The 13168-nt window shown below is 44.5% G+C and overlaps 1 protein-coding gene across 4 annotated transcripts in view; it reads left to right on the top strand.

Moving 5' to 3' along the window:
- The window catches only part of Fstl5 (follistatin-like 5), a 103091-nt gene that overhangs the window by 77876 nt on the left and 12047 nt on the right, over positions 1-13168 (top strand). For 3 of the 4 annotated variants that reach the window (XM_076368045.1, XM_031969451.2, XM_076368046.1), the window contains 2 exons: positions 1636-1731; positions 10958-11093. In XM_076368045.1, coding sequence (XP_076224160.1) covers positions 1636-1731; positions 10958-11093 — 232 coding nt within the window. The remainder of the gene's footprint in view (positions 1-1635; positions 1732-10957; positions 11094-13168) is intronic. The other variant, XM_076368047.1, reaches the window with a different exon arrangement.

Genomic DNA, 13168 nt, shown 5'->3' with positions numbered 1-13168 from the left:
ACTCTTAGGGATGGAAGCGTCAATCTTTGTAGATTATTCAAGAGTCTCTGAATAAACCGCGGGTCGAGTCGAAACGCACGACGCAATTGAGAAAGTAACTCTGCAAGAATGGATCCGTATTGTAAAATAAACCGAGGCGGTAGATATTCTTCTCCGCGAGCCTGGACATTTCCTCGAAATTCAAGTCTTGTGCCCCGGCATAATCCCTGAGGTATTCGTATTTAAAAATAGGTCAACCGTGCATGTGCGGCCACGAAACGAACAACGGTGTCTCGCACGGAGAAAGCGAACGGCCGGGAAATCGACGCGAAATCACCGGTGCCGTTCATCGAATTTCAAATATGCAAATACATTTACGAGTGATTTCGACGCGTGTATCGTTTTAAGTGCGTTATAATGCACCCCAGGGTCCCCCGTCCTCGGGGCGGGGTTGACGGTTCCCCGAGTTTCGCATACATTACGCGCCGTCTCAATAATTCTTGTTTACTTCTCGGGGTATTTACCGGCTGAAGCAATTAACGGGAAATTAACTTGAATATGCATCCCGCGCGCATTAGGAAGACGTATTGTTCGTCCCGCGGCTTCGCCGAGTAACTATGCAAAGCGTCACGCGAAACTGATTACACCGGGAAATCGCGTTCCCCCTCGCGGCGGAGGGAACGAAAGAAAAAAAAGGAATGGCCGCGGTTCCGAGAGAAATCAATTTCGAAAATTCGTACCGCAAACGCGCGGTGAATCGGCAACGAGCCCTGATTCCGCCAGGATTTTGGCATACGTCCCCATCCCGGTTCGTTCGTATTTGTATTTCTAATTCTCGCCGGCCGCGTTTGTGTACAGGAAGTATTCATCCCCAAGATAAGAATGTTGAGACGGCGGCGCGGCAAAGAATGGGAACAGGTTCCGAAGTAGAAACCGTGGATGCGCCTCGAGTGGAAAATTAACCGCTAAAAAGACTGGGGACGGCAGATAGTCGGTGTTAGCAGGGAAACGTTTAATCCCAGAATGCTTCTTCGCCTCGAGAATCCTAAGAGATTCTAATCGAAGTGGGTCTCGTTTGCCGGGTAATTGAAAGTCCGAACGACCTCGAGTGGATAAACATTTATTTGCCCGACCCGGGGCCGTTCGCGTTCGATAAATTAACCGAAACTTCGTTCCTCCGGCGCGTGTTTTATTAACGAGACAGGGCCGGCCCCGATAATTTATCATCGTGCGTGGAGCAAAATGAGATCCCCGTTCCGCGGCCGACGGAGTCTCCACCCTTCCTTCTTCCACCGCGTTCCGTTCCACCAGCCTTCGAATTTCTCGCTCGCTCGCCGATTAAAGCGGCTCGAAATCGCGGAATTATTAAATTGTAAAATATTAACCGGCACCGAGTGCACTAACGGTTCGACCGTTCCCATGACATAAATATCGCAATTTTTCTAGTTCCCTCGTCCCGCCGCGCGCCGCGCCATCTCTCCAGCTCCGATTCCCGGCTCGCGATAAATCACGCGCGGATCACTTAAAACGCGCTTTTATCCCCCGGCGGCGCGAGGAGGGGAAAAAATCCGACCGATCGCAGGCAACTGTAATTGAAATCGATCGATCCCCATCGCGCGACGTTTCTATTAACGCCTGACGCGGTGTTTGTTTCAGATGAGACGTGAAGCCCAGCTCCCGCCATTTTGTTTCTTGCTGCCGGTGCTGGTGTCGATCGCCTCGACCTGCATCCTGCCTGTCGCTGGCTATAAGGTAAGCGTCGGAGCAACTTCACAGGATTTCATGGAAAATACAGTGACTTTGTTCCCTTCGAAGTTGTCGGAGTGGTTCCTTTAAATATAATGAATAAGTTAAGAGCTGCATAGAGTCAACTGACTCGCTTTCGTTATATAAAATTGAAACTCTTTGTCGTATGAGAGAATATTTTGAACGAGCCTCGCGTTTCGATTAGTTCATATTTAAATTAACAGATTCATTAAAGAATTATAAGCACCAAGATTCAAAATGAAAGATATTTACATCCATTTATACTATTCGCCAATTACACCCGACTCGCGTTAAACCGAAGCTCGATTACTGTCGCGCGTTAAAACTAAATTTATGTCAGGCATGTCTCAAATATAACTGAAAGTATAGCAATCGCAACTCGTTCGAGGTACAAGTTATTTGCTATAAACTCTGGGACATTTTCCGAACATTAACCATCTGTAACGATACAACCGTTTACCGGTTATGAAAGTTGTTATGGGGTGGAACTCCGTTTAACCAAACTTCCAGTAACCGTGTACGCTGACCACGGTGCATCCTCTTCGACTCGTTGTTCTCGTGTTGTGCGCGGAACACAAACTCCTATTGTAAACAAGAATCCCTAATCTTTAAGCCGACCTCCCGCCCCGTGATATCGTTTAACGTAATTGCGCCGATCAAACGCGGGAATGTTTATGGCGTTGTCTACTGGAAAGAAACGAAAGCGGCGCGACCGTGAACGAGGAACGAAGGGAGCATGGGAATAGATCCGTTCCACGCTGAAGCTGTCTACCTGAACGCCTACCTGCCCGTCTGCCACGGAAACGCACAATATTTCTGTAGACAGATTTATGTCTCAACCTGGCGCACCGCACGAAATCCTTTTTCCCCTGTGCTCCGTCGACTTCCTTTCTTTCTCTTCTTCTTTTCTTTTTTTGCTCCTTGGAAAACGGCGAGCTATCGACGCTCGGGACTTCGCGGGTGGAAACGCAGGAAACGATAGCAAGAAACTGTGAACGAGAAGTAGTTGGATTGGAAGAGAGAGAGAGAGAGAGAGAGAGAGAGAGAGAGAGAGGGTGGGTTTGTTTCGAGAAACTCGAGATACCGAAAAAGTGACGACAAACAAAGTCTTTCGCGGTTTCTTCCGGATCGCGCAGCTTATCTCCTGTCTGCGGCATTGTGGACTGGGGACGCCGATAAGAACGATATTCCGTACAAGATTCTATTTGTCGTTTGAATAATCCGTGAATCGGTACAATAAATTATCAAGAATTTAGAAAAAGGGGTAGTTGATAGGAGAGATTGATAAACGATTGCTTTCGTTGTTTAGTGGTTTACTGAAAGCTGCCAGATTCATTTGTTAGGGATGTTTCATGGTGTACAACACAATTTCCTCTAATTATAACCCCTTGTCTTACAATATCGTGTCAACTCGTGGCGAAGATTCCCCATTGTGGTTTAACAAATCATTTTCCAACAATATCATTCAGTGCTTTCGAGTTGAAATGAAACATTATTTTCCTTGTTAACAATCTGTACCGTTTAGAGTGAATCTAAGAGACAGAGAATGGAATTGTTCGTTTCGCTACTGCATTGTCGACGATAAACAGTTCCAAAAGCTACAACGAAATTAAATCGCGGTGCAAGGGGTTAATTCCTTTTCCCATTTTGCGACAAGACAACTGCATCACGAAGTATCTCGACGCGGCTGTCCTCCGAACAACAGGGTCACCGTGATATAACATTGAAAGCGTTCGATCATCTTTCAGCTCTTCACGCGAGAGTTCAAACCTGCGTGCCTACGCGGTGAAAAACGTTTGCGGAAGACCGACAAGTGCGCTTGACCGTCAGTGAACCACTTGACGCCACGAAATTAAACACGTTCAATCATTTTTCGATTATTCGTCCGTTGCCTCGGACATCTCTGTACACGGTCGCAATATTTGCGGAAGAATGATGCTCGAGAATCATGCCCGACACGCCGGCCGCGCGACACATCGGTAAAAAAACATATTACTCGGCCGGGCTGCTTGCATTTTCCAATCTTCGCGGGCGACGTTTTTGGGCCAGAGTTTTGTTTATGAGAATTCGCGGATCGAGATGCGGCGTGACATTCCATTAGACCGCGGAATGATAAGCAACGCGACGTATCAGAAATAACCGGCGCACGGCCGCTGCTCCGATTGCACGACCGGCACAATGGGAACATCACAAAGGGCAGCGAAAGAATTGTTGTAGACGGAGCCGGTGCCATCCCTGTAACTAGGCGCATCGGCCTGGGTTCAACAATGTCCGCCTGACAACACGCTCTCGGGCAAGAAATGGCATAACCGGTTTCTTCAAATGGATTCCGGCTGCGGGGTGACCCACTTGCCGCGGCGGTAATAATCGATCAAACTCAAATACGATTTGCTAAAATAGCGCACATTTTCTATTAACCGGTGTTATTCGGGGCGTGACCCAGAAACCGGCATAAATGTAACGTGCGCGATACACCGCCGCATGGAAATGAATGGTGACTAGTTTGCAATTCACCGTGAAGGACGTGGAACGTGGCTATCGCATTTCCAGACGCGTCAGAGACGGCGTTAACACTGGAACTGCTTAGTACTCAAACTTATTTTTCAAAATTCCTTTGTGAGAGCCGCGAGTGTGTAGTTATTAAGAATTCAATTGGCTTATATACCAATTTCGCTATTATTAAATCAGTTTTCTTCATTTCTCAAACAAGTATCTGTGCCTTTTCAATAAAAAGACATCGGGAATGGTTTATTTTCACTCATCTGGTAGTTCTAGTGTTAAAGGAATACGGAATTTTTAGCCAGTTAACCGTGGAATTCAGAAATCTCTGTCGGGTGTAATCGAAGTAACCAGTGACGAGTATACACGTCGCAGTACGGACGCGTGTAACGCGGTGAAATAAGAAACTAAAACGAAGTGAGAAAGAATGATATGTTTATTTGAAAAATTGAATGATTAATTGTCGAAGAGGTTAGGATCACTTTGAGTTTCAAGACGACGAGTATACTCGTCGAACACGGTTGTCTGGTTAACATGTTAAACGCCACGAAAATCTTGGCCGTTTTTTCATAGAGTTATTCTTTTGTAGCAAAGAAAAGCGGGGACAATTATTAATTATTTATGCAATCCTTATAGTGCGTTATTATCAACTTCGTTATGTTATTAAACATCTTCATTCGACATCGGTTATCTTGCATGTTACGATTGTTCTCAAGTGACTCGGCATGGCGCTTAACCCGTTAAGCAACGAAGTCTTTTCGAAGCATACGTTCGCTTGGTAAACGTATGTACAGTAATTTTGTTCGTGTTGGTTACCCGGGCATTTGTTCACTCTGCTATGCAGTGTAAACATTATCCGTGCAAAAAGAGTTAAGCTGATAACGGAAGCATTGAAACGCTGCTGCGTGAAATGAAGTGAATTCAATGGTGACTGGAGATAAGGCACAATGGCATTAAAATGCTCCTTGAATGTAGATTTCGTTTTGTATATGTGATTAAGCAATTACGCATCTACCAGTAAACACTGATTGCGCGACAAATATTTGTATACACACAGGAAGATAATATTATCTTCAAACAATTAGTGGATTCAAGTTCAAGGTTCTTCAAACTCAAGATAGATACTATTATTTAGAAGCTAGAAATGCTGCAGACATAAGACATAGAACATTTAGATCCTTGTAACCGTGATGATGTTTTTAGTCTAGAGACTTGAGACTTTAGATCCTTAGATCTTTGGATCTCTGTTTAGGACCTTGTATCCAGAGTGATTGTAAAATAGTTTCATGGGTCTGAAAATTCTCTCTTCCATATGATTGACAATTCACTCGGATTCCAAGATATATTAACTCCCTTGGTCAGGGATACCCTAAACCTTTCTACAGTGGATTAACCAAAGTCGAATCTCTGAATCTCAGGTCGATTAAATTCGAGTCTCCCAATCCTAAATTGTTCAGATCCGAAGCTTTTGATCCTGGGTTAGTCCAATTCGATTCTCCGTGTCCGGAGTTGGCTACCTCCGAATTTAATGTCCCAGATTTATCAAAGATACGCCAATTGATTCTGAACTCGTCCATCCTCCAATAGTTCCACTCCTACCCTGGACCATTCACATTTCTCGACCCACTTCACAACAATCATACATTCAATTCTCTCTGATAAGAGTATTAAATAAATAATCTTGTTTACAATCAATCCAAAAGAAAAGAACGGAACACTTATAATTATTATCTTCCACGCTGCACACATTCTTAACACGTTGACTGCCACGGTGGTCACAGATGACCGGAGCTTCCAAATTACTCGAAAACAATTATAATTCGTAAGGTAAATGAAAATGTTTAATAACGCAAATAACTGGATCATAGTGTAACCTGATAATTGTGTACCAAACAATTGATAATTATTTCTTTTTATTTTTGCTACAAAAGAATAAGTTATACACAAAACGCTGAAGTTTTTCGCGGCAGTGAACGCGTTAATCTACATCCTCACTGAAGCTGCAGCAAGCTGACAAAAATATTCTGTCCACGCTAAAACAACACTATTTAACGTACATTTCAATTCCATTTTAATTCCAAGAACACATTCATTGCCAGCGACAGAACCGCAAAGAAATCTAGAGAAACCACATCTTTTTCAAGAGACACGTAGCATTGACTAAAAGTCACTCGTTTCATCGAAGACGCAGCTTAACACGTTGACTGCCACGAGAAACATCAGCGTTTTATGTGTCACTTATTCTTTCTATAGCAAAGATGCAAAGCAAGAATCATTGTATTGATATGAAAATTCTTACTACCCTATTATCTAGTTACTTACGTCACGGGAAATGTGTATTCGAAATCAATTATCTCCCGAGTGATAGTCATTTCCTTATCATTTGAAAGCTCCGGTCACCAGTGACTGCCGCGGCAGTTAAAGCGTTAATTTGTAACGTATCGCAATTCGGTTTCCCATTCAGCGATGCTGGAACACGGAAAACCAGAGACGAGTGGGCATCTGACGTGCCGTCATCGCTGCTCGAGTGCGTATGCTAGCCATTCCGCTAATGTTGACCGGAAGTGTTTGTTCTGATGCATGTGGCGGCAGTATGCTGAACACCACTTGTCTCCGTGGATCGTGTAACGCTGTAGTCCAACATAATTGTTGGCGTGCCAGAATTTACCCCGGCACATAGGTGGCTGGATCGGTGCCGGTATTTGTCCCCGTGCAACGTCCCCCTGCCGCATACGAGGATAATTCGCCGCGGCCTGAAGCGGATTTGATTGCTCGACGTCCATGATAAATGTAAATGCAAACAACCCCCGACAACTGAATTCAGGCGCGTGTAGCCCGGCTAATTTCCATACGAGCATGTTCTTCTGATTCCGATCCCGCGCGTCCCGGCCGCCGAAACGCCTTCTCGCAGCGGGGCGAACGAATTGTCTTTCGGAATTCGACGGGGCGGACCCCGACAACGTGAATTATAAAATAACTAATTGCCCCTGTTAGCAGCGACTCGCAGTCTTTAACGAACATAAAGCGTCCCCCGGCGGCGTTCCGTTATCTTGCCGGAAGATAGCGCGGGGTCCAAGTGATTTCATGCATTAAGAAGCGAAGACGCGAACGCTGAATGTCGCGGCGGGGAACGCCGTTTTCCTCGCTAATTAATTCGCGACCTTATCATCTAATGAATGATCTACAGATGTATCTCGAGCACTTGACGTTTACTCAGTACTTCCAACGGAATAGTCAGAGTTTCGTGTCTCCGGGCTCTTGGTCGCCCGGCAGAATTGTGCCGATCTCTGTGAACGAGGAAGTCTTTTTCTCTCTCTCTCTCTCTCTCTTTCTCTCTCTTTCGTTCTGTATTGCATTATTAAAACTCAATAAGCTTTTCAGATATTCCTCTCTTATATGCGGTATAAAGTGTATATTTGACTAAGAGAAACGTACGCGTACGATATTTAACACTTCGTTCCTCATTATGCAAGTCAAATCTTTTTCGGTTTATTTCTAACGCGAGAATTATTAAATTAATAAAGAGGAAAATGAATGATTCGAGGTGTTGGGGGAAATTGTCGGAATTAGTGACGGATGGCTTAGAGCCTGTGCACACGACGCGTTCCGCAGAGGTGATACTGTGCGATTTTGGAAGAATGAAGATGTAAAGTTCTCTTGTCGTTCTTGTATGCGATACAAAAACTTTGTTTCTCTGTTACTGCAAAACAATCGCGTCGCTTGTACGCATAGGTCCATATTAGTAAAATTACCAAGCAGTTAAGTCGACTTTTTGAAACTCTTCTATAGAAACTTCGCGAATACGTCTATTCGGACCTTATTTGATAATCTAATCGATTTCTTTAAATTTCTCATAGAAACATCTGTTCTCTTTTTCATAATTGCGAGAAGAAATATTCAGGAATGCGTTGTTCTCACCCGTTCGGTAGTTTCAATGTTACGACAGAAATAACGAAGTGTTAACGCCTGTGAGTAATGGTATAAAACCTGTATGAAACACAGTCACGAATTACAACTTGTGCGATAGTCGCCGGCTTAGACGTATTATTAGAGGAATTGCTAATTCCAGTACAAGTAGTAGCAACGTGGAATCAAGTACTACAGCCTTAAGATTACGTATGCACGAAAGCAAATTCACAATTCCCCTCCTATAATTGTACCGCTTGGGACTGGCAATGCGATTACAGGGAGCAGTAGACTCGATTCCGCTATTGTTCGAGTGGCTAGTAGTTCGATCCTCTCTTGTTCCCTCTCATTTGTTCGTCGCTATTCCTCTGTTTCGCCATGGGCAAAATTGAAGCATGGTTCACTTTTTGTATGCCTCTGTCGCGTCGCTACGGGAACGGCAATGCAATTGCAAAATGCTTAACAAAATCAGATTCCAAAGGAAGACCGGTATATTTCGTTGAACAAAAAACCCTTATGAATTTATGAAATTTCCTCGAGGACTTTATTCTTTTCCAAAATTCCTTTTGCTCGTATCTATGAAAATACTATCGAACCATGAAACATATATTTAAACATGAGAAATAAATGATTTCTTTTATAAAAAGTACCTTTCTCCGGAATTTACTTACGAAAGCTTTTATCAAACACGATACATTCGCGTAAAATCTGTTGATTATTGTCGAATTCAAAGGATCCAATGGAAGGAACTAATATCATTGTGGCTCGTGCGTTGTTAAAAATCTTTCCGTGCATTTCTGGGCGAGCTGCAAAGGGCAACGGGACTACTGTCAGCGTCAATCGATAATGCAAAATAACGCGCGTTAATACAGCAAGTCGAGGAACCGACGAAATCGCTGATCGTAATTGGATCGTACGCGAGCACGGAATACACTGCGCGACCGTGTAAATGTATCCTTGGTTCAAACGAAATCGCGAATTTTTTCCGGAACGAATTTGCCGTTTGTGAAGCGGCAGAGCGGTCCACTACAGTCGATCGGTGCCGCAAAAGCGCGTCACGAAATATGGAGTTTGAAAATCGAATACGCCGCGATCGCACAAAAGAAGTAATTACAAATTAAATCAATCCGAATGTAGACTATTATAAAGTGCATCGTTGTCGTCCTTTATTATCAAAGGATTACAATGTGACATTACAAATTCATTCGTCCCTTCATTTCATTCGAAACAATTAACGTTAAAAGCATTGAAATAATTACAATATTGTTCAATGTTCGTCATAGAAATCGCAGAATTTTTCAAGAAATTTCATTTTCATCCGTGGAACACAATGAATTGCCATTGCTTGCCAGATTCTGAAATGATGATTACACGTTCCAGGAAATTAACCGCTCTCGGGCAGCCCTAATTTCGTCCCTCAATGACCAAGTTCCCGTCGCTTGATCATTTCTAGGCAATTCCCTCGAGTATCTCTGATCATTCATGAATCCGTTTAGCCGTGTACGCCTACAAAGGAAGTTGATCCCATGAAAATTCGAGTGCAACACGATCCCCGAGTGTTTACTAGCAGGCCGCAAGGGCCATCGCGGCAGCCCCCGTGTACGAGTGAATAATTCCCGAAAGTTCCAAACAGCTGTACCAGTAGCAGATATTGCTGAAAGTAATTGGAACCACTCGTTCCGCGAATGAACAATTCCGGAGGACGCTAATGGAGATACGGAACACCGGCGTGTCGTCATAAATCTTCTGGTGAAATAACGTGGCCATGGAGGACGAATGGCACCTAAAACTGCTCATATTTCTCGATGTCGCTCTGATATTTCAGCTTCGTATATTAACCCCGAAAACTTCTGCGGGGGTTCGCGCGGGATCGGCCCCTGGGTCCACCGAGAACTGATTCCCCGTGTTTTCTTTTCCCTCTTGCAGCCCCTCAGCGATGACAGTATCCCCATATCACGTCGCATTCCGCGCCATGAAAAATCGAACGGACAGAAACCCGACACCGGGAAACCCGGTCGTTCCTCCAATACCTTCCCTTTGCTCCCTATTATTGATAGTTTGTCATCCCCCGCGGCTCTGACGGGCTGAAACTTAACGTCGAGCGAACGTCAAGAAAACAATCGCGAGCGCAATCCTCCCTTCATCCCCCTTAGAAGACGATCGCGAACGGTATTATTACGATGCATTACCGAGATACTGTAACCCCTGCGGTCATCCCTTCAAACGAATTTCTGTTTCATTCGTGCGGCAGTTTAAAAAGCTTCGATCCGAGGCACGAGGGGAGGAGCTTCCGTCGCAAAGCTCCTTTGTGCCGTCGTAAAGAAATTAATTTCCTACGGAGGAAGTGCGGCCTCGCATCGACGGTACTTAAACATGTAAGAAACTATTCGCGTACCGTAAGAAATTTTCTCTAATAAAATTACCGCGTGCGCATCTTCGTAGTCGTCTTCTTCTTCTTCTTTTTCTTCTTCTCCTTCTTCTTCTTAATTTTAATAAAAAAAGTAAACGCTTATTAAATCTTATTTACCCGTGACCCTTCTTCCCATCTCCACTGTAATAGGATAAAAGCAGCTCAGAGCAGTGTACACGACGGACCTGTTCTAATTTACGTAAACGATGCACTTTTTTTCAAGCACAGTCGTGCCTAATCGTAGCCTCCATCGATTCACTCGACACCTCCCAAACTCAACTCACCCTCCTCAGCGCCACCTCCCCCGCGCCGCCCACCATTGACTCTTTCTTGACCCCCTCGGTTTAACCCAGTTTCCTCTGCAGTTCTTACGTATGCATTTTTCATTCCTTTCAGCACTCGAGGCGGCATCGAGACTTCACTGTGGCCGAAAGCTACGATGCGTCATCGTCGAAGAGCGACAACCCCCCGATGACGATATCGCCGGCGATCGATCAATCTCCGCTCCGCGAGGAGTCATTCCCGCCTGAAAGTGAGTAATCCCATGAAATTCGTGAGTGAAATTTCCTTTCTGGTACCAGCGCGGCCAGCCTAGATAGTTCGGGTCACGGATATTTAATACCGAACTCGCGTCACAAATCATGTTTAGTTTAAATCAATATACGTTCTAAATATTGACATTGCATACGTCGCGCCGAATAATTCCTCTGTCCATTCGAATTAATTCAATTGCCGCGACATTCGCGGGAGCTCATGAAATATCCGATATTTTTAACAATTAATGAAATCGACTTGAATCGCATCGGAACTGATTCGTTTACAATATATTACGCAGCCGCGAATACTGAAATATTCGTGTGCGCGTTTGAACAGTAATAGCTTTTCCACGCGATGCGCGACCGATCCATTTTTCGCGAAAATTTATCGCCGCCCCCTTGCTTAAGAGAGAAATTACACCGTGGCCGCATTATTTACGACGGTTTACATCCATAAAAATTCTTCCCATTCTGGAACGCATTCGAATTTCACGCATCCGTATAAAAGTTTCATTAAAAAAAAAAAAGAAAAAAAGAACAGGGAATGTCGGCCTGCATTTCCGACGAACCGCACGGCGGAATATAAAAAAAGAATGTCGCCCGGAAGTATCGCGAGGAGAGGATGTCATGTGCTAAGACTCCGCCATTGCAGAAGCGGCGACAGCCGTTCGTTCCGACCTCGACACGCGGAGACTGAAACCTGAAAGGGGCCAACAAACGCGTCAGCACGCCGGAAAAAATTAATGAACGTGTTTACACGCGTTTGACGGCGGCCTCTCGCGGAGAATGAAAAATTCGGTCATTAACGTAACGTCCGGCCGGGAACGGTTTCCTCGTGTGCGCGGATTGAAAGACATTTTTCGCATTGTTTCCCTTCCGAAGCGAGTCGAGTATTTCTTAATTGAGTCATTGTACGGCGAATATACAATTTACCGCGGACAATGGGCGCCGTTCTGAGCTTGCGTCCGCCATTTTCACACTCGAGCCGCGGCCGTTTAAAATGGCGGACAAAAGAGGGAAGGAGTAGTAGTTTTCGGACAATACGCGAGTCGCGTAACGAGATTCGAATGCTCGCGGCGACGATAAACGTTCCTCCGACATGGCCCTGTAATTTCCCTCGTCGGATACCTACCTTATAAATACTGCATCTTGAGGATGAAGCGCACCGCGACGGTGATGATCAATGCGCCAACGATTTGTGCGCCCACGGAGACCTCCGTGACTCGCTTTATGTACTTTCTCCCCTTTCGGAGCTGGTATGATTACTTTCGAGGTCCTCCTTTAAGCTAGATGATACGCCGCGAGTATCCCGTACAGCACCAGACCGGAAATTAATAGTATTGCGACTCCATAGAATATCGGGCACATCGCGAGTGAACTTTGCAACGACAAAGAACCGACTTGATTAATTATATCGCCCGACACTCGCGTGTAACTTCTGCGCGAAACGTTCGAGATTGTTATGCGTGAAATGGTGAATTCTATCTAGCGCTGTGCGTTCGTACCGTTTATCGTTACCTTTGTCAATGAAAATTGTTCATTAAGACGCTCCATTCGAAGTTGTTAATATTCCTTTTATTTTACTCGAGTATATTCAGCTGAATTTAACACATTGCGTACTGGCAACGAGAAATCTCGTTTTTATATAAAGACACTTAGCTGTGCAATTTTGCTAATTTAGTTTTCTGGAAAGTAGCCGGTACGCAATATGTTAACAAACTTCGGTATTGGTAATTACTGCGTAGTTGAAATGTAATATCGCGGTGAAAGCAGAGCGTCTTTCTCCTCTAACGAGTCCTTGATGATAGAATAATTACGGTGAATACGTTTGCAAAAAGGAATCGTATTACAAGGGGTTAATATTCTGTTCCATCGATTTGTTTATTTTCTTGTTTCCGAGATAGTACCGCGGCGCAGTGATAAAACCGTTGGTGTACGGTAACGAAGTGAATTGAAATGGATAATGGGAGTCAGTTCAATTCGGCCGTTTTCTCCTGCTGCATTGAAACCTGAAAGTTTCAAGCCAATCGAGTAATCGAAGTTCTTGGAATTTCATCGAAGTTTCTGGTAA

This window comes from Nomia melanderi, chromosome 5 (genome assembly GCF_051020985.1).
Source record: "Nomia melanderi isolate GNS246 chromosome 5, iyNomMela1, whole genome shotgun sequence".
NCBI classification, from domain to species: domain Eukaryota; kingdom Metazoa; phylum Arthropoda; class Insecta; order Hymenoptera; family Halictidae; genus Nomia; species Nomia melanderi.
The sequence above is the reverse complement of the archived record's forward strand: the minus strand, read 5'-3'. Positions and strand labels throughout refer to the sequence as shown.